The sequence below is a fragment of the Larimichthys crocea genome, unplaced genomic scaffold (assembly GCF_000972845.2).
Source record: "Larimichthys crocea isolate SSNF unplaced genomic scaffold, L_crocea_2.0 scaffold319, whole genome shotgun sequence".
NCBI classification, from domain to species: Eukaryota; Metazoa; Chordata; class Actinopteri; family Sciaenidae; genus Larimichthys; species Larimichthys crocea.
In genome coordinates, this window is record NW_020854203.1 from 169,260 (window position 1) to 191,493 (window position 22,234).

Below are 22,234 nucleotides of genomic sequence, written 5' to 3' on the forward strand. Positions count from 1 at the left end.
AATACACGTATGAATCTGTTTATATTTCTGTCAATTATATCGAAACTGGGGGTGCTAAATCACAAAAATACTAAATCTTACACAAGTTTGCTTCAAAGCAGATCTGAAATATTGGAGATTTTGAGAGATAATTAACCTCAAGGCTCCGACACTAACACAAATGTATTTCAGTGGACCTCCAGACGGATGAACTTTTCTGCAAGGGTTTATGAAGTCACTCTTACCCTCTTGTGAATACGCTTTAAAGTTCAAAGGCGCTGTCCCTCACAGCACACACAAACTCAGTCATATTTCAAGGGACAGAAAAGTAGAAGAAGAGGGAAATGGTTGTTAATCTTCTCTTTCTTTTTTCTCACTGAACCTACTCAGAGCTTGTGTCCATCTTTTGTGAAGGGTCCAACCATAACACCATTTGCATGCCTGCTCACCATCTTCAGCGACAGAGACAGACCAAGTGTGGCGGGGGGGCTGGGAGTGCGAGTTGTAGAAGCTCTGTGTAGATTGCATCTTCCAGGTCCCGACAGCAGTATGTCGAAAGACAAAGTGAGAATCGTTTCAAGGTTATCACCAGATGGGTGCTGCTTGAGAGGAGATCACACAGAGGAGAGCGGAAGATGAGGCACTCATCATCGCACCTCTTCCACGCTGAAGAGGCAGCAGAGCGCATACCAAATTGTTCTTAGATTTCACTTGTTCTCCAAAGACTCCAAAGTTCCTTTTATCCGTGCTAGTTAAGGAGATGAAAAGTGTGCAACGAGGTGAGCTGTGTTACAGGATATCCCACGGGTGCAAAACTTTGAGCTTAATAAATAAATGAAAGCAGATAGTGGTGCCTCCAAACACAGTGAGGTGGAGGAGTGCTTATATAGCGGAAGATTTCTGAAATGTTTCCTTTTTTCTTCAGAGCACGGAGATGTAAAGGCAAATACTGCATCTTCTTCTCGTTTAAGCTCACTGTGAACCCGCAGACACAAATCGAAGCTTAAGCTGTAAGCTTTGTTGATTCTGCAGATCTACTGTAGAAACAGTGTAGGAAGATGTTCAGGGAGAGATATGAGCGCACAAACACAAGGTAGATGATGTATGTAGAGATTACTCTATCCCTAGATTCACAAACGTTTGAACATTTATACTTTCCTCTGTTCCATCTTTTATTATATTTCTCTCAACCCTGAAATATGTTACAGTCTGACTGTTTCTCTGGTAATTTAAAGTATGCAGGAATAGCCTCAGGCCGCGGTATAATGCATTGATTACAAAAGAGCACTTTCATACTTTTTATTAATTACCTCATGCTTTCCAATAATTTGCTCATTTCGGTGCAAATGGCTTGTTGCACACACCACTTACATCCTCTCACACTCACACACCGCATCCCACCTACGCACCAACTTCCAGGCATCTTGGTTTATTCTTGCCGGCTGTCCTAGTTGCAGGTTTCTGCCTCCTTTTTAGAGGTCTCTTTCTTTCCTGTCCATCTCTTCTTTTTCTCACAGCAGCAGGTTTCGGTGCGGTACGCTCTCCTACTCATTTTCAACAATAACCCCTGTACTGCAGATGTCAAATGCTGTTTTCCGTCATCTGAAGTCCATCCACCTGACAGCTTTGCAGTCATTTATCCTCTGTCTGTTTCCAGATCTCGCTTCATTTCTTCTCTCTTCTCTCCCCTCTGCTGATCTTTGTCAGCATTTTTCTCTTTTCAGCCGTTTCTGCAGGGTTCTTCGCCAAAAATATAGATGCTTCTGTCATCTGTTTTCTCAGCTAGCCGTGCAGTCTGATTGAAAGGTGACCATGGCTGCGGTGGGGCAGCTGTCAGTGGATTGGACAAATGTTGCTGCTGACTTTCTCAGGCTGAATTTGGAAAAAAAAAAAAAACCTGTGCCCATCTTACACAGTAAAGGCTCCTAAAATGATTGGAACAGTGAAATGTCCCGATTGACATGACGGTGCCAAAAGAAACACACCCTGAAGATAACAAAAACTGTTCCAGCAACAAGGCAACTCTCTGGTTACAGTTGTCATGCTGAGATTTCAGGAGATTGCTAAATATGACCCAGAAATGCACCTGGGGTGTTTAACTACTTGCAACAATTGATTCAGTAAATCAAAGGCAGAAGGGGTAGAGGCATGTAGGGATGAACTGGCTGGCAAACTGTGCAGCAGGAGGTGTGGCACCAGGCTAGGAAACTTTGTAGAGTTTTGGGTTTTGCGATGCTGAAGCTGTAGAAACTTGAGGGTTACATGTTGGCCTGACTTAGAGGTACATACACAACCAGTTGTTGAATACATTCATATCCTGCAGTGCCCATTTAGTGCCCATGAAGCCTGTGTGGAAGTGCCATAAACTGCTACCCCTATACCTATATTAAGATTTGCTTTTGCCTCTGACTTCAAAATGTCTGGGAAATGAGCTGCAACTAATATTGCTGGGTGTTATCGCTGTGCCCCAAAACACTTTAAGGTTTCTCTGCTTATTGCTGATGATTTAGTTCGGTTGACATCCAGTTCACACCGGGCAGCTTTTACCGACAAAATGAGAAACACCACCTCCAAGTTCAAGGCTATGGTACTCTGCCAGGTGGATTTCCCCTTGGGAGTCGGTTGAGTGAGTTTCTGCCCGAAAGTGAAGTTAATCCAGTTATTGTGTTTTCCATTGAGCCATTGGCTGTATTGACTCCCATTGACTTCAGCCCTACAGACCAGCAGCTGTTGCTCAGCTCAGCACAAACAACAGAACAGGGTGGTTTTCTTTGACAGAAGCACATGTCAGTGGTTGTGTTGCCATCCTTCAATTCCATCAATTTTGCGTCTGAGATTGTGCGTTATTTTTCCTTCCTGCAGTTATAATATTTTGACAGCATACTCTCCACTGCATTTGAATTCAGTAGGAATTGGGGGTGAGACCAGGACAAAAGTCAAAAGGATAGTGAAAGTATAAATAGTCAGACAAAGGATAAGGTGTAAAACTCTTTGTTTGAATCTGACTGGGAATCAGGATAGTATATGATCTTATAAAAGCGCTGCACTCCTGGAGCTTAATTGCCTGCTGTGCGAGCTCTGCTGAGGGAATGTGCTAGACCTACAGACAGAAGGATTGAGTGCTGAGCTCAGCATCACCATAATGAGTATGACTCAGGAAACAGGTGCCTTACTGTGCTCATCAGTCATGTGTAATTGTTCCCTTAATGGAAAATAACCATTTAGAATTTACAGAATCCAAAAGGCTGATCCAAGCCAAGGATAAGGTCTTTGATTATTGCCTTAAAATGGCTTAGAACAAGTGATTGAGAGAGAGAATCGGGCAAAACAAACATGTTAATGTGTCAGGGGCCTTGAGCCCTGGCTTTTCCTGCTCTAACACCAGCCACCTCCAGCTTATTGACACAATCGCAATATAGCAGACGTGATTAAGCTTCAAATCTGTGATGGTTCACCACACCAAGCCACCTTGGGGCCATGCAAACAAGAGATGAGTGCCTTTCCAATTAGCGTTTAGCGACTTACAGACGGCTGGCCCTCACAGAACACTTTGGGGGGGCGTAATTTAAATCAAATACAGTGGCATTTTGACATTCATCACTTACTGCACCAGAATACATTTTACATTTAATAACTTTGATAGTCCACTTTTCTTCATTACAGACTTTCCTGACAGATCGCTGCACAGTATGATTAAGCAAAAAGCATCAGATCCTGCTTTAGAGTCTGCTCCCATGCTGTCTCATCTTCCATACTGTTGGATTTGGTTGAATGTGAGTTATTGCTTCAGGTAGATTGATGGGAACCAAACACCTTCATTGGCACTCTGAGACATTCTCGCATGGGTGCCACGCACTGATTGGTTCTGTGTGTGTATGTGTGTGTGTGCGTGTGTGCGTGCGTGTGCATGTGTGTGTGAGTGAGTGAGTTTGCACATTGCTACCTTTTCCCTCATATTGATTCAGGTCCTGTTCTGGGATGTGACGTCCTGTCTCCTGACTTTAAGGCCAAGTGTATGCATCTGCCTTTATCCCTGTAAATAAGAAAGGACAACAATTTTACATGCACACACACACACACACATACACATACACATACACATACACATACACACACATACACACACACACACACACACACACACACACACACACAGACAGCTGCTCTTATAGCAATGTGGCTACCATCCACCAGACAGAGTGATTTGCAGGGTTCAGTAGACTTCAGACACACAGTGCCTGCTTCCCGCCTAACTCTGTCCTCACAGTCATGGGCTGCATTTTGAACCTAACCTTCTCTTCTCTTCTCTTCTCTTCTCTTCTCTTCTCTTCTCTTCTCTTCTCTTCTCTTCTCTTCTCTTCTCTTCTCTTCTCCTTCTTTTTCAACTACACAGGTGGATGCAGGTTGGATTGGTTTCTGGTCGACTGTTGGTGGATGTGTGTTTGGTATAGCAATGGCCAGGTAAGTTACTCTATATCAAGCTGTTTTAAGTAACATGGTGTAATCACTGAACATGGTTTTAAGTCGAAAAGGATAAAGAAGGACGTTGGATAACCTGGGTGCACCAGTCATTCATGGCTCGAAGTAACTTGAAAAGTGAACATTAAAGCAGTTCTGCCTTTCCCTGGTTCCAGACCTCTAAATTCCCCCACATCTCTGATTTTCTCAACGTTTAAGTAGAAACAAAATGGCAATTGGATGTAATTATCAGGCTAATACCACTCAGCTCAGTGAAAACTCAATGGACCTGGTGAGGCATCAAATGAGAAAATAAGCATTTACTCTAACCCCTCATTTAAATTAACAGACTTTTTTTAAAAAGCTGAATCGGTTTCTGAGAGACTTTGAAAGAATCTGTTATACACACAGTGACCACAATATTGAGAAAAGTTCAAATCTACCCTATTTAGGAAAAAAAAAGTTTGAGCATCTTATTACAAATTTACTTAAAAGTGCTTCTCGATGTGGTGCTCACGACCCACAAAAAGGTGAGTCTGAGGTGTCTTAGATTATTAATGTATAAGAAAATGTATGTATCTGTAAATGTTTTTGGATTTCTTCATTTCTTGGCCATAAAATTCAAAAATAGTTTTATATCTTCACAGCTGCAAAAATGATTCAAATGAAACACCCCAAGATGAATAAACGCACTCTGCAATTGAACAGCTCACAGCTTGTAGATTTATGCAACCAGAATCACAAGTCTGTAGATGTGACTTCAGTTAAAGGGTCAACATGCCAAAAAAAAGTTGGGAACCACTCGGGCCTCAATGGAGATAAAGATTAAAAGATCAATGTGTCGGATTTAGCAAGATTAATTAATAATTAAGAGAACAAAATAGAAAAGGGCACATGAATACTAAGCAGCAACCTCTAGCTGTAGCTGTGAAATGAAGTCTTTGCAGAAGTACCAAAAACTGCAGTTCCTCTTCTCGTCCACTTGAGGCTGGCTCCAGAACGAGTCAGTCTCCATAAGTCCCCATGTTCAAATGTCCAACCTCACAGCAGAAATAAACATGTTTACAGCCTGGTACAAAAAACAGTTTTGGTCTCTATAGCTAATTTCCACATCCATGACACCTGTGCTAAGGGTGAATTTTTATACAACTCACCTGTTCAAATGATATTAAGGCTTAAGGTTATGCAGAATTAAGAGCATGGCTGCTTTGATTGACAGCGAGATGCCATTACAGATGGCTTGTTCGAGCACCCAGGCATCATTCGGCCTGCCTCAGGTCTACGATGATCCATGTCCCTTTTTTTAGATTAGCTGGGAGGTGGCAGAGACGGGACCGCCAAGATGGTGGAGCTTCAAATCAGCTCTACAGTAAACTATGGGTGACGAATAGTTGTGAACTGTCCTTTAATTCATATGCCACAAAAATAATCAACTTGTGATAGGTTTGGCTGTGCCTCTGCTACCTGACAAACAAGATTAGAAAACAGTAGTCTTGAAGTGTCCTCACAGTGGTGAGCTCTGGTCACTGGGCATGCATACATACTCGGTGTATCCCCCTGACACTAGGAAAGCTGTACTGTTTATGACACTATTAATAACTACTAAATCTCTTAGAAAGAAAGGTTGAGGGTTCAGTTGTGGTAATTGAGGGGGTCTCTCTCTCTCTCTCTCTCGCTTGCTTCCTAATCTCATCTACTCTCTTTTAATATATGATCTGAAGCCGGTGACTCTGTGATAGAGTGAGGGAAATAGATGCTAATGCAACAGCCACTTCACCTCCATTGATGGATAGGGAGCAGCACCACAAAGACAAAGTGTGGAGTCTGCAAAAGCAAGGGATTCATTCCTGCTCTGATGGATATATGTTTATCGCAGGCTGAGGCCCAATCAGCACATCCAGGCTGGGCCACTGTTTTCTTTAAGCTGTAATCAGGGAAATGAGCCCATAACTCCCACTGTTAATCAATAAAGCTGTTTGCAGCACGAGATGAAAGTGTATGTAAACAGAGCTGTTGAATTATTGGTGTTGATTACATAGACTCTGAGTTGGTGGAGAGATTGATTAGTCTCTCTTTGGTACAACAGTTGATAGTTAAATGAAATTCAGCTTTAACAATTGGTCGTGTGTGATTTGGTCTATGGAACTGTTGTGCTGTCTATATGTGCTAAACGTGCTTGGTAGGCATGGGTATGAACTTCTCTTAGTGTCTGGTCATGCCAGTGAGCTGTGCTCAGTGGGTACCACTTGTAGCAATTGGTCCCTTGTTGCACTTTCCCATTTTGAACAGATTTTTATGTGATGGAATTAAAATATCTATTAGGTGTTTTGTGTTTTATTATCTGTGCTGTGTGGATTGCTGTGGAATATTAGTTTTAAAGAGTGCTATATAAGTAAATTGGGTCATTTTCTGCAGTTTGCTGAAATGATGTTGTTTAAGTATCAAATAATGATTTGTTTGCAGCTCTTAAATGTCACCTGCTCAAAGAGTAATTCCAGCACTGGTGCACTGAGATATCAATGATATCTCTATTTTTTTATTGCAAATCTGACAAAAGTAATAATGATGACAATAATGACAACACAGTCACTTTATAAGTAACTATATTTACTTTAACAATGAGTGATTGGGACACCCTGGGAGCTCACCTGGTAGAGTGTGCATCCCATTTATCAAGGCTCCCCAACTGTCACTATCCAAAAAAGCTGATAAAACCAGCATCCATCCATCCACCCATCTCCATTTTCTGTAGCCACTTATCCTTATCACGATCATGGGGCCTATCCCAGCCAGCACTGGGCAAGAGGCAGGGCATTCCCTGGACAAGTCGCCCGTTCATCACAGGGCTAAAATGTAGAGACAAACATCCATTCACATTCATACCTACGAGCAAAATAGAGTCACCAATTAACCTGTTTACACTAAAGTGTGGGAGGAAGCCAGAGTACCGGGAGAGAAACAACGCAGATACGGGGAGAACACGCATAAAGTCGACAGTGCTAATCACTGCCACTGGCAAAAAAGACAGAAAGAAATAAAAAAGTAATATGAAGTGAAGAGTGATTGCAGAAAAAGTGAAAGACGTCATTTAACTATTCTGTTTGCTTCTAGGCTTAAATTATTGAATCTCTGTGTTTGGGTGTGAAAAAAACTGTTTTGCCTGGGAAATTCTAGATTTAGCAAAAGTGAAAATTGATATAGAACCAGAAGGAATTATACAACTTTAAAGACAAATGAGACTCAAGGTCCAGGTCTGTCCTGGACTGCCCCCTAGATTTCATAGAGGAAGTGGGAGGGAGAGGAGGGTGTTAGCAAAACGGACATCCATCATGAACAACTCCTCTCACCTCCTGCATCAGACTGTGGAGGCCTTAAACAGCTCCTTCAGCTACAGACTGTTAGACCCACCATGTAAGAAGGAGAACTACCACAGGTCCTTCATTCCAACAGTTGTCACACTCTTCAACACCAGGATGACTTCATGACTTTCTTCTATATGTTTCTTATTTATGAGTCATTTCTTATCATCCTTGTGTATACGAGCTGCTTTCATATTCATATTCGATGGTATTTTATCTTTACACACGTCATTATTTCCTCATCAGTATTTCAGAATTCTAACCAATCTCCATCTATATCTTGTCAAAACAAATTCACACACTTGTTTTTGAATGGTGCCATCCTTTTAATTAGAGAAACGTTTAAAGAAATTTAACAGTATCTTTCTACTCCTTTAAAACTAAATGCTGCAGCTGCCTTTTTTTTCTCCATCAACTTGCTGCAATATGGCATCATTAGATACAGTCCCAGGAAAGCGTGTGGTAATGAACTGAGCAGAGAGCAATCTTTGTCCCTTGTCTTAGCCACTAGCAGCCCTTAAGATGTTAATGTCCCTTTCCCTCTAGCTAGCACAATGGAGTGCCAATGCTGAGTACAGTATGCCGCAGGGGGAAGGAAATGGTCCCCTCTGTGCTGCAGGCATTGCAGTTTTATTTTTTCACAGTGTCGTATAGTCCTGCAAAGCTACATTTCTTGTGGGATTAACACTTGGCCTTTGCCAAAAAGTAAACACTGGCTGCTTACAAACATTTCATTGCCCGTGGATAGTCAAATTGCAGGGAGCTTAATGCAGTGAGTTCAATTAGCAGCGGAGGCTCCAAGGTGTGACACCTGTCATGGAAACATTTGACAAACAATCTGGCAGCTGTCTAATTGTGTGCCTCAGAGTGAAGCTGACTGGATGACAGCAGCACGCCACGGTCTCTGTTTTTTTCCTGTCCCCAGATTGAAGAGGGTGGAAAGAATAACTAACAAGTGTCCCCCGTTATCTTCCCATTACAAGCCCCGGGAAGGGGGGGGACAGGGATTGAGGGGCGGTGGAGGCAGAAAACAGAACCAGGTTATTCTCCTTCATGTCACAGAGGTCTGAGCCAAAACAAAACTCCAGGTTAATGAGATGAGATAGAGCAAGCACAAATGAGCATCAGCCACTGCCTAATTTGTTTTGCCTGCAAACGGGGACAATCTGTGATTGCATGCTGATCATCACATTATACCGTCTACATCTATTTGGGTATTTACTGCATGTCCCTCACTAAACACGTAGACGGGCACAATTGATATCATACTGATGGTGATATTTCATCATTCCCCTCAGGCACTGGGAGAGCAGAAAATGGAATCAGATTCTACATGACTTAAATGATGCTATCTTTATGGCCAATAAATCCTGTTAGTGCAGTGTAAAAGATAGGCTTTTAATACTGACATTACCTCATGAGATGACACGACCCTCTTTACTCACTGAGCAGTGTAACAGAGCTCTGCATTACATTACCGGAGACATGCAAACCTTTATAGAAAAGTGTTGTCTTGTTCAGTGTTAATATGTATTTCACTGGTTCTCAAACTGTGGTACAAGCACCAGTGGTGAGTGGTATGCTGAGGAATGTCTAAAATATACATTTTTTAATTAAATAAATTCATTTAGAAACCTTTAATACCAATAATACTACAAGACTATGAGAAACTGTGAAATTTTGTTTCAATATCATGCTGCTCCATAGTCAATCACATTCATGTAGCACATAAGACATAGCGCACATACATCCATGACTAAAAACACTGCAATCATGGCTCCAAACAGGAATTGTAAGGAAGAGAAGTTTGCAACAGGAGTACCTATTTTCCGCCCAAGTAGCTCAGGTTCTTGAAATTGGTTGAAATAATAAAAAAAAAAAAACACTGCTTTATTTTCTCATCGGTGCCCAACTCAATGAAAACACCAAAACCGACTAAAAGTATTTTCAAAAGTAAGACTGCAGATTGCAACCAAGTGAATACTCACCCTCTCATTCCTAGCATGAATGGGAAACTACAGTGGCTGTGAAACTCACAAGAAACATGGAAGGCTCATCTAGTGCCAGTGTTTAGTTTGGTCTAGGTTGTAGATATAAAAGACTCATTCTAAGGTAGGGCAAACACAACAAGTCTTATTTTTATTATACACTAATAAACATCATTATGTACAGTATATGTTATTAAATTTCTTCATTAGGTCCTTGTAAATCTTAGACACTGGACCTTTAATACTTTCCAACTTCCCTACATCTTGTGGCAAGCCTGTTTGTTCCTACTAAGGATGTAAATCTAAAAAAAAAAAAAACAGTGAGCGTGGTAGTCAACTTACAAATGTTACCGAAACTGGAGTAAGTAATGCATTTGTTGGGGACTATTTTCGGTCTTTGGTTGAATACGTGCTTGGTGCTTTAATTAGTCTTTGTGGCAGCATGGAGTGTATGTGTGATCGACTAAACTAAACTACGGTTGTCACGCTCACAGTAATTATGGAACATTTCACCCAGTGCAATAGTGGCTCATTGATGCATTTTTAATTGTTATTGGACAACAATGGAGTTCTGTGTTCTTTGTTACAGAGGAAGAAGGTGCTGTATATCAAGTTCTTGACTGCACAGGCACTTCTTGTTAGCAACATTAGGTCGGATTAGGTCTTCATAGAGTTTGTTGACAGAAAGAAAAACACAGACTATCGATGTGCTTATCCTTAAAAAACATAAGATTTATGATGATAGGATATTTGCTGTTAGTCGGCTTTAAGGCAGAGGTTTTTTAAAGTCCAAACAGTGCAGATGCATTAGTTTAATTCAAACTGTGCTGCGCCTGACTTATCATGCCAATCAGTGACCAAGCTCTTTATCAAGTGGACTCAGGGACCATCAGAGTTAGTAGGAAATAAGCTACTTATGTTGTTTGTGCCCGGAGGATCAGATTGGAATTGATACACAGGAGTAGCCTGTGATCCTCTCTCGCAAAGAGATGAGGGCTCGACTGGGTGCAGGCTAAGGATTTCATCCCTTTAGTACCAGGGGTGTTTGAAGGGGTTGTGGATGCAAGCCAGACAGTGGCAGATGGGCAATGCAGATTTGAGGGGTGTAGCTTTGGGCAGGGAAACCAGACGGTGTAGTGGCAAGCATTTGGCTGTCGGACTTGCCTGCCTTTTCCAATGCCACCATTCTTGTAAACAGAAATATGACGCCTTTAGATCTGTTCATCAGATGACAAAATTCACTGCGTTACCCACACTCCACTCTCTCTCAGCGATCTGTCCAAAGGTAGGAATTCAGAATGGAGCTGATGTCCTGTGAACACGGAGGTAATGTGTCGAGGCTGTGAATGACAGCTCGCGAAATCCCAGGAGACACTGGTATCATCTAAAAATGTCATGTTCTGAGTGGAGAAGTTCTCATTATCCGTCCAAAGCATGATTTCCCTTCAGCATACTGACAGAACTTCACAACCTAGCTGAACTAATCAGCCATTTCCACACGTTCTTGCACTAAGTTCATCATTGAGTTCAGGCCCTCTTTTCTCAAGCATCTTGTCTGTGAGCAACAAAACAAAAGTAATTAGTGTCTGTCTTTGCCACAGGCTTCTGTAGCTTCATCTAATCTTTCACAAGCATACATACGCATACCCAGAGGAGCGCGGAGGAGTTAATGAACTATGAGGGTTTTAGAAAGGGCTACAAAGAGAAACCACAGTACTCCAGAGAGATTGGGAATGGCCCGATGGCTTGTCTTCCACAATATAATACAATGCGCATCTTAAGTCCGCCTGCTTAGCTGCTGAGACAAATTGAATCAACTCTTCGAATAGTGTCTGTTTGTGTAATGACAAGTACAACTGATGCACTCAGAAACAAGTGGGAGAAGGAAATGATCTAGCCTTTCTCTGAAACAATGCATGTCTCCAGTAATAGATTATGACACAAGTCACAGAGGAAGTAGACATTTAGAATTTGCATAGCTGCTCATTGTGTTTATTGAAGGATGCCTCTTGCTTCTGAAGCAGTTGTCTTCACTCACTTCAGTAATCTCTTCTTTGTGCCGGTGTGTTTCAGGATCAGTATTTTCAATATGCTGTGCTTTGCCTCACTGTTTTGCCCCCCCACTCCTCAGGTTTGCAGACTCTATTCGGGGGATGCTGAAGCTGATCCTGGTGCTGATGCTGGCAGGAGCCTCGCTGGCCTCCACCTGGTTCACATTAACTTGTCTGAGCAGAGTCACTCACCTCCCCTCTACTGCAGGTGGGTCCTCAGCAGCATCACTATCAAGGTGACATTGTGCACATGCAGTGCAGTTCAGTGGCAAGAATGAATTCAGTGGGCAGTTCGTGGGCCTTATTCAGTAAGTCAGTAAAGTAGAATCCACTCTGATTTAATATATATTGATTCGTTTAGGACCAGACCACAGGTGGGTTTTCTGTGTGTATCATTATGTATTTCAGATTGGATTTGAAATAGAACAATGATTATGAGATTATGAGGTTACTGTGCTGACTTTGAGGTTTAATTTCACATCCACATCAGATGAAATTGCACTCATTTTTATGACTTTTAAGGGACAAAAGGTTAAACACAAAATACAATCACCATATTTAAAGGTGATGAAGGACACCCCACCAAACTTCACACCCTTAATGTAGTTGAAAATACTTTGCAGTCAGTAAACTGTAGTTAAACTTCTGGACTCGCAAGGTCATAAAATCATGCAAGAATCCATCAAAACACAGTGGTTAAGTAACAACAGCGCCCCATAAGGAACTACGGCATGAGCTGCGTGCAGAGTTTTTGAAATGTCCAAGAACGACTTCTCTGTGTAACAAATCATTGGAGGCAGTCAGGTTCAACATCAGCCGATCAGTGATCCTCACAGAAAAAATACTTTTTGTCCCCCAGTCAGGTCCTCATGATCTAACAAACCTCATCAGCTGGATCCAGCTCATGTGACCCTGCTTGACACAAACAAATTATATAACTTTTATACATAAAAGGTGTCATACATGGCTAAATCCAGTACCACCTATATTGGAAGATTTGTATGAAACAATTTTGTAAATATTTTAAATAGGAAGGTTGACTTATTCTTTGAGGATCCAAAAAGACAAATGCTTCCTATTTTGATATAAATGAATCAAATGTATAACCTCAGCTTGAGCAGATTTTGTATTGAGTCCACTGAGGCTCTTTTCCTCTCCCTAATGTTAATAATAGAAATGTAAGCTCTCTTGGTTTTATTGTATAGTTACTTTTTTAATAGAATGCAAGAAAAGTTAAATAGAAAAACAACAAGCATGCCTTTTATGTAAATATATTAAAAGAGGCTCTGTACATTCTGTAAACTGGTCTCCTAGTAAAGACGCCCTCAAACACCTTGACAGCTTCAAGTCATCCAGGTAGTTACTGTTTCAAGATCCAGATAAAGAAACATTTAATTTTTCAGACACTTACTTTGGTTCTTCTGCAGAACTGATCCATTTGTAGACGTCAGTGATAAACCCATTAGGGACAGTGAACTGGACTTAGCTGCCATTTTCTAAGCCAAACCAATAAGCATACCAGCATGTTGCTCAAAGTCTCTAATTCTAGCCATCATCATCCATCATCATTTTCCAGGCCCTGGCAACTCTCTGTTCCTATCTCATGTCCTCTTATCCCAAACACTGGCAGTCTGCAGCAGCCAGGCTCCAACCTTGCTCATCCACCTGGTGTATTACACAAGAGGGGTGGCGTGATACTGCTACAAAAGCTGCCAAAACACCTCATCATCTCGGTGTGGGATGGTCAGTAACGCACAGATTAGAGTCATCTTCAGTTGCTGTGAACAAATGGCCAGTCTTTTAAAAAAAAAAAGAAAAAAGAAAATCTTAGATCATTTGCATAGAAGTTTTCAGGGGTTCTGTTAGACGTTGTCTTTCTCTGATTTACTCTGATCTTACCTAAAGTCCTTGACATCCTTCAAATAACTTCACATTATTCAAAACCACAAGGCACAGACACCAAATATCATGCTGGCCCAAATCTAAGAAAACCCCCACTATCTGTTTTATCTGTCTTTGGATTATAAACATAACATGGCTAATGTGCTCAGAGACTTTCCAGTGAGCCAGCGTGCACCACAGCAGCACCCTGACTCTGTTTGACCTGAATGGAATTCACTATTTTATAGACTAAATGATTAATCTGCAGATTTATTTTTAGTTAGTTGAAATCATTTTGATTGGAGATTTCAGGTCTGTTTGTGAATTTCTGCATGTGCATGTCTGGTGTTTACATGCTCCAATGCATTTATTTTTAACTGCTGTGTGTCATCTGCATAACTGATGAATACACTCTTGTTGTTTTGGGATTGAGCCTTGTTATAGGCTGACCACAAAGTTTTTAATTTGTTCAAAGCTATCCTGCTTCGTTTATTTCTTTTCCTGTCCCAGCATCTAGATGTACAATAGTGTTCAGTTTAAGAACATTGTATATCTAAGACACTCCACAGAGGTCAAATTCAGCTTGGAAACCGCCATTTTTTTGGAAGTGGATAAACATACTGCACATCCCCACACATTTATTTCAAGATGGCGGCCATGCGCAGAAAGAATGCAGCCAGAAAGTAATCAGATTAATCATTTACAATTTTTCTTATGCAATCTGTTCAGGGCTGTTTTTTATTCTTGTTGGGCTTTTGAACTGATTATAATCAGATTATACTCTACTGCTGTGCACACCACGTTTCCTTTCTTCAAGGGATCTCGTACTGCCTTTGGGGATTTTGCGCCAAATAGCCTAATTCAATAGAGTGAGGGGAAAAGTGCAGTGGTTGAAGCGGTCTTAAGTGTCTGATATCAGTGCTTCATTAGGTTGAATAAAGACAAGCACAGCTGCCTTTGATGGCTATGTGAGTGGCTCCTGGGTTCCCCATCACAGGCAGGCGGGCAGGCAGTCACACGAGGGCCCTCTGAGGCACTGTGATTAAAGGGACGTGCAGGCTAATGGGGAGCTCATTTGGACCAATCTGCTGTGATAAGGGAGATGGAGGGTGCCTTGATGCTCCAGAGGTGATGGCTTAATCTTTCCGCACATCAGCTCTAATACACATTCGCACATTTTACTTTAGGGACTAGCCAAAAGATACAACTGAGACTAGACCCTGAGATGCCCTAACATGCTGAACACTTTCTGATTGGTCTACGGACATCAAGACACAGACACACAGCAATGAAATGCTGTATGTTGTAGCAATAAGCAATATTACACAAACTTTACTCGTTGTGGGAGAGAGACGGAGCCAGTCAGCACATTATGACTTTAAATTATACATTTTCTATCCAGAATTATTTTTCATTTAAGAAGCAGCAGCCAGCATGGAAAGTAACATTCTTGTCATGCGGAGGTACAAATGAGACAAGCGGTTTATTGAGTGGACATCTTCACATTTTGGCAAGAGAGTCACAAATTTGATTTAAATATACTGTAGAATCTATTAAACGGGTTGCATCTTAATGCTGAGTGTGAAAGCAAACCAAAAACAATTGAATGAAATCAAATTGCTCTCAGAGTACCAAAAGTCATATAGAATGCTTGATCAGATACATAACTTTAAAAACATGAATGAAGGAAGGAAGCAAACCAAAAACATACAATTCAACATTACAAATTCAACATGTGACACTGCAGACCAGGGGCCATGTTCAGTCCAAACAAGACGTAGCAAAGCGTTTATTTAAACTAAAACAGCTTTTTACAATGGTGGGATTAATATACATGCCGCTGCTGATTAGGTAACACCTCTAACACATGCACCAAACAGGTGAAAACCACTGACAGTATAAAGAAGGTATGTGTGACGTCACCCACAGGCCTCTGAAGAGCAATTTTGAAGCTCAAAAATCTCTTGCTCTTACCACCACCTGGTTGGTAGACAAAAAAAATCACCAGAAAAGTGGATCATTGGTGGATCTGAGGCGGCCGAATGATGCCTGGGTGCTCAACATGTGTAATGGTTCCTACCTGTCAATCAAAGTGGCCACACTGTTATGCATAATTTTAAGTCTCAATTTGAGCAGGTGAGTTGTATAAGAATTCACCCTCAGTACAGTTGTCATGAACGGGGAAATTAGCTATAGAGACCAAAAGTGTTTTTTGTACCAGGCTGTAAACATGTTTATTTCTGCTGTGAAGTTGGACATTTGAACATGGGGACTTATAGAGACTGACTTGTTCTGTAGCCAGCCTCAAGTGGACATTTGAGGTACTGCAGTTTTTGGCACTTCTGCATTGGCTTTACTTCACAGCCACAGAGGTCGCCGAGCTGGCATTGAAATCGAAATAGAAATAGTACCATCTAGGGTCATCTTAAATCTTAGTGCTGCTGAGAGCAAATGGTACAATAAGAGATATAAATGACCACTGCTGTTCCATAAACATAACCAGTATGCCACCCTTTTAAAGGAGTGGGATTTGATACTCTTTCAAATCATGGTTTCCAATTAAGCTGTGACTTATTGTTGAAACTGCTGTTTCTTTGTTCTTTCCATTCACAGCCATCTTATACACTTCCTGCATCCTGGTGGGCATTTTCATTAACAGCAGTGTGCCAATATTCTTCGAGCTCTTCATCGAGACGGTGTACCCGGTACCTGAAGGCATCACCTGTGGAGTTGTCACTTTCCTTGGGAACCTGGTCACTGGCCTGCTCCTCTTCTTCCTTACCTTTTACTGTACAGGTAAGACATGATTAATGTAGTGTATGTATACAAACAGGGAAGGGATACATGATGAAATCACCGGAGTAAAAATGCATTTGTTCATTAATTTGTTGTGCCGATTCGGTGTCAGCTTAACCTCACTTACATGCTTCTTTCATATTTCTTCTTATTATCAGTGAAAAAGTCTAAACCCCCTGAAGTTTTGCTCCATTCAGAAGCTTTCTGCACCCCTGCAGGGTTTTCCCACCTCCCAAAAGCTGCAGGCTCCATTGTTTTCAAAAATCCATTTCAAGCCTCGCAGATGCTGCCGATAAAAGGAGAACAGTGGGAAAATTAGGTTACAATGCATTGACACATTCAGCACAAAGAAAAGAAAAGAAAAAACTCACTATTGTAATTTAGCCTCAGATTTATCTGTGAGTTGGCTGCCTGGTAGAGTTTGATATAATAATTTAGGCCCGCAGCAGAGAGGACAGCATGTCATCTGCTTCTCCTCTGCGGCTTTCACAGGAGAAAGCAAAGTCACAAGTAAACCCAGTTCAGTCATCCGTGTAATCGCCTGCATGTGTGAGTGCTTTTTTGTGTACACTTTTGGTGTGTACTCGGGACCATGTCTTGGTCTGTGAGTCCAGCTCCACTGTCTTCGATTTCATTAACCTTACCTGTAAGTTTGACTGCATCACAGCACCAATCAGCCAGAATGAAGGCTCTGTCGCTGACACACACTCCCTCTAACTTGTTTGTTTGAGTACGTAAGAGATATATTTTCAGAGTGTCATCAATATTCATGAGCTTCATCCTCCTCTGCCAAGTTCTTCTGATTGCTACGAGGCTACTGACAGCTGCTGCCTGACAACTGTATCGCGATCCTGCATATCCTCCTTCTGGGTTGTCTTGCCAGTGCAGGTGTATATGACTCTGACCTGAACAGCCATCGGACCTAGAGGCCCTCAGGGGCCGTTAACAAGTACGACAGCCAGGGCACAAAACCAGCTTGTCCTGTCAAAATCAGCAGGTCTCAAACATTTCCGTGACACATGGACACACGTATACAACACATGGGAAGATTTTTTTGGGTTGTTTTCCTGCCAACGTGGCTTGAAGAGAAGAGGAAGTTGCCACCAACTGCCAACAGACAGACATTTGGCACCTAGTTGGCGTCAGACAGCTAACCTGACTACACCAGATGGTTTGTTACACAGAACAATCTGGGAAACAGTTTGAAAAATGGCTCTTTAAAAATCAAAAAAACAAGCCAGGTGATTGGATGAGCCATCTGTCACAGGGGAACAACCAATGAGATCAATGAACCATATAATGTAGCCAAACTCTTAACGAAATCACTCAGCAGAAGCATGAAAACATGTTTTCCATCCAGAAAAGCCTTCATTGCCATTCGTTGCTTATCTTTCAATAAAGAAATAGAAACATTTAGTCTTTAAGCTGATGCTTTTATCGAAAGCGAAACAGAAAAAAAGGGGAAACAATCAAAATACGGTGTGACAAAGACATGCAGCAAAAAAATACTATTGACATAGAATCAAGGTCCATTTGTAGAGGGGGGTAGATGTATCATGTCCAGTTGTTGGTAATGTTGTGGAGGAGGTCCTCTCTGAAGAGCTGGAGGTCTTCAGGAGGTTTTTGAAGGGACGCCGCTGATCTGGTAGGAACTGGTAGGACGTTCCATCAACGGAGAGCAACAGATGAGAAAAGTTTGGATTGCCCTGAGCGTACGGGTGGCATTAACACATGTCTGTATAAAGGCACACACAAATAGGTGGGTGCAGAACCTGGAGACTACTTTGTAGGCAAGCATTAGGTCCGCTCTGGATCATCTAGAAGGTTTTCATTGTTCAGGCTGGGAGGCCCATTGCAAGATTACCACAGCCTGTATCAGGAGGTGCGTAGCATTTTGAGTCAGGTAAGGCCTGATTTTTCTTATGTTGTAAAGTGGGAAGCGGCATGATATAACTGCTAACAGCATCTAAGCTGCCCGGTCACTTCTCACGTCTTCACACACACTTCTAGCATTGTACCACATTCGTAGCTCATGCTGTAGCTGCTAGTAGTTCCTCACAGGATGCTGTTCACTCGTAGCTTGAAGCTTCGCAAAACTGATTCAGCAGCTTTACAAGGTTATATGTCCACAGCAAAAAAAAAAATTCGGGATCATCTTTTCGATGTTCCAAAATCAGATACTCCCCCTGTTTTATAACTGCTTTCCTTGAGTTGGTTAAAAGTACAGTAAGCAGGGTAATCTTCAGCCGGAGGGATGTTAAGTGGATTAGTGTGATTCAGTTGTTGTTATTTTCACAGTAAAGAAAAGCACAGTAGTTAAGAGACAACTCTAACAGAAAAAGAAAACTGTGATCCAGACACCAAGTAATGTATTTTGCATTGTCTGAAGCAGCACTTTGTCAGTACACAGATAAATCATGATTATCACGATTATACCAGGTGTGGATAGACGCAGCTGCAAGCCCACACACACACACACACACACACACACACACACAGACACACACAAACACACACAATCACACAATCACAATAATCAGACTCATAAAGAATACATGATGCATCCTCTGCTTGACACTTTTCTCTGCTGTGCTGAATGATTGACTGCTCAGTGTCAAGGTGTTTGTGTGTGTTTGTTGCATGTTTCGTGTTAAGCGCTGCACTCTTTGTGTTGCTGCTCCTCTGTGGGAGCAAATATATGTGCTTGTTTTCAAGTGCAGATGCAGACATGTAGGTGTGGGCGTGGGCGTGGGCGTGCATGTGTGTTTGTGTACCGCGCATGTGTGGGCGGATTGACGGACGCCTGATGTGTTGAGATGAAGCCTGACAACTTTACTGCGACAGCCCATGGAGAAGATCATGCTGAGGCGAGCGGGGCACTTGCTGCTCTTTTCTTTACTTCCTACCCTGAAGTCGTTTAATACAGTATGATGCATCCAAGGGTGCACCCTCCCTCTCGCCCAATGTCAGCTGGGATAGACTCCAGCCCCCCCGTGGCCCTAGTAAGGACAAGTTGTTACAGATGATGAATGTTTATTTTTTTAATATAGCATTGTGCTGATTCTTATCTGAGAAATACAGAAAATTAGTTAGAAAAGATACTGTATACATTGCTAACATGCTATGAAATAACATATAAATTGCCCTGGATGTCACGACTAAAGTCTTTCTGTCCTGTGTGGAAATCAGCTGTGTTGTGTTCTTTCTTGAAGTGATCACTCCTGTGAAGATTAATGTGATTATTATGTAAATTCCCCTTGGAAGTATAGTAGTTGGTTATCTCATTACTCTAATTTCCTCTGTGTAGTCCCATAATGGATGTGGTAAATAATATGCAGACTTCAAAGCTGATAAATTCTTCATGAGCCTCGTCTTTTCAAAATCCTTTTTGCCTCCTCATATTGAAAATTGCCCATTAAAGATTTCCATCTATTTCCAGTTTACAGTTCATTTTAGGGTTTTCCTTTCGGCTGCCCACCTTCTCGTTATGCTTTCTGAATTATGGCTCCCTTTTTCTGCCAGCTGAGAGGCTTTTATGAATTTACCTCCCTGTCCATTTTAATATCCATGAGAGGCTGGTCTTGGTTCAGTGAGCCCTACCTGGCCTCTTGACTTTGTTGTCGTGTTTTTAAAAAAAGTCTCTGAACCATGTGACTCAGAAACATGAATGGAGCCTCTGACCCATATATCCGTGCTTGTCGCTCTTTTTCAATTTCATCTACTGTGTGTTTGTGTCATTTAGTGCAGTGCATCGGGCAGAATACAAAGCAGCAGAGGTATTGTGGAGTAAAAGAGCCTCAAAGGTTTTGTGGTGGAAGAAGAGGAGATGGTGTGGGGGAGGAGGATGATGAGGGAGGGGTGGCGTTGAGTTTCCGTTCAGCTGTGAGTTGTTGTGGAAGCAGGGATTATTCAGCACAGAGAAATAATTGCCACAGTTCTTTAGGTCCAAGAACTTTTTTCTTTTCTTTTTTTTTTGCTTTCTAGTAAACTTTGCATTCTCACCTGAAGTCAAACTGACTTTTTTAACGCTGTAAAGACTGTGGAGGTGTTTAAAAAAACAAATAGTTTGTAGAACTCAATCATTCCAACCAAGAGAATAAAAGCCTTTTTTCATTTGCTGTTTTTCTAATTTTTAAATCACGAGTGAGCAACGACACTGACAGAGTAAATGAACAGCACGCATTAAGTCAGTTCACATAATTACAGAGTGCACACACACACACACACATACTTTGGCAGTCATTATGAATAATCTGACTACCATAGGTGTGCACAGCAACCTGTCGATCCGCAGCAAATATTTCCACATGCGTAATGAGGAAATGGTCATCATATTGTGATAGATCACCTTGTACTCATCTATGTATGATGTAAGTGTGATCTCGGCCTGCTCAAACAAAGGTCAATGCTCTGAAGGAGAGCTGAGCTGCGCTCGTTATAACGCCGCATTGACCTCAATTAAGACTGATTAAGGCCATAGGATGCCTGTCGGCACATGTCTCTGTCTTCATCTGTAGCACCAATGTGCTGACACTGGCAGCTGCAGTAATAGGCTGTTAATGTGATGGACTGTCCCCATATTCACACTGATGTGCTCCGAATATGATCATACCATCGAACCTGGTTAAGTTAATGGTGCTGATGATCAATTGAATAGTCATTGTGAACTTAACCATAATAACGGTATATCAGCCACACATCACACTCTGAGTCATAAATTTAATGACTTTACAAAATCAAATGAAAAGACTTGCAACTCGACTTTTACTTCAACCCCAATGAATCATGACTTCACTTGGACCTTTCCTGAAGCCCAAATATTAAAATGTATGTAATTTAAAAACTGTCGGTTCACTTGATAATCTGACCTGAAAGCTCTTCGTTTCCAGCATGTCAGCACTTTGACAGTATCCAATCAAGACTGGAGAGAATTATGAAGAGCAAACATCACTGAGTGTCACATTTGGTAAAAATGATACCAAAGATATTTCATTTGTGCACAAAAATTACACGTTGGTAAAGGAGAAATGACTTGCAGTATGCAAATAGCACTGGTCAAGAGATGCAACAACTTCCAACTTCTTTAAGCATCAATATGAATTAATATTAAGCTAACGTATTGCTAAATATATTAACGTAAACGTTGAAATGAATGATTACATTTTGTGATGACATATTGACCTTTTTAGGACTTGAAACTTAGAGTTTAGGAGAGGGACTTTCAAAACAATGACTTGGTCTTGCCTCTATGTTTTGCTCAGTAAACAGTTACTTATTTCAGCCCAAAAATGACTGCACTATTGAAAAGTTTGTCAGAAAACTTGCTACAGATCATGTACCATGTGTCCACACTCTAATCTACCACTCTGCTCTTAACAGGCTCAAATTTGAATAAATTAAAAACCCACTGAACATATTGTCATGCGAGGAAACATTTCTCTCTGTTCGTGTGTTTTCTGGTGCGAGCAAAGGCATTGTGAGATTCCAGGCAACACAGGACCAATCAGCCATGTGAAAAAGGTTAAAAGTTTTAACTTCTGCAAATAAGGGTGAAATGTATCTCCAGGCTCAGCAGGGATTTGTCAAAAAAGTGACGAAGAAGAAGCGATGCAGTGACATGAGGGGAACTTTATAGTCTTCACCTGATGTGGGTAAAAATCTGTGGAGGAGTTATTGTAGTTTTCTTGTCTCTTGCCTCTAATATTATAGATACAAACAAAAT

General features: G+C 41.5%; 1 protein-coding gene across 1 annotated transcript in view; it reads left to right on the top strand.

The window, feature by feature from the left end:
• Nucleotides 1-22,234, top strand: part of slc49a4 (solute carrier family 49 member 4) — a 59,193-nt gene that overhangs the window by 32,090 nt on the left and 4,869 nt on the right. Inside the window, exons 6-8 of the mRNA XM_019252955.2 lie at nucleotides 4,373-4,440; nucleotides 11,916-12,043; nucleotides 16,330-16,512. Coding sequence (XP_019108500.2) covers nucleotides 4,373-4,440; nucleotides 11,916-12,043; nucleotides 16,330-16,512 — 379 coding nt within the window. The remainder of the gene's footprint in view (nucleotides 1-4,372; nucleotides 4,441-11,915; nucleotides 12,044-16,329; nucleotides 16,513-22,234) is intronic.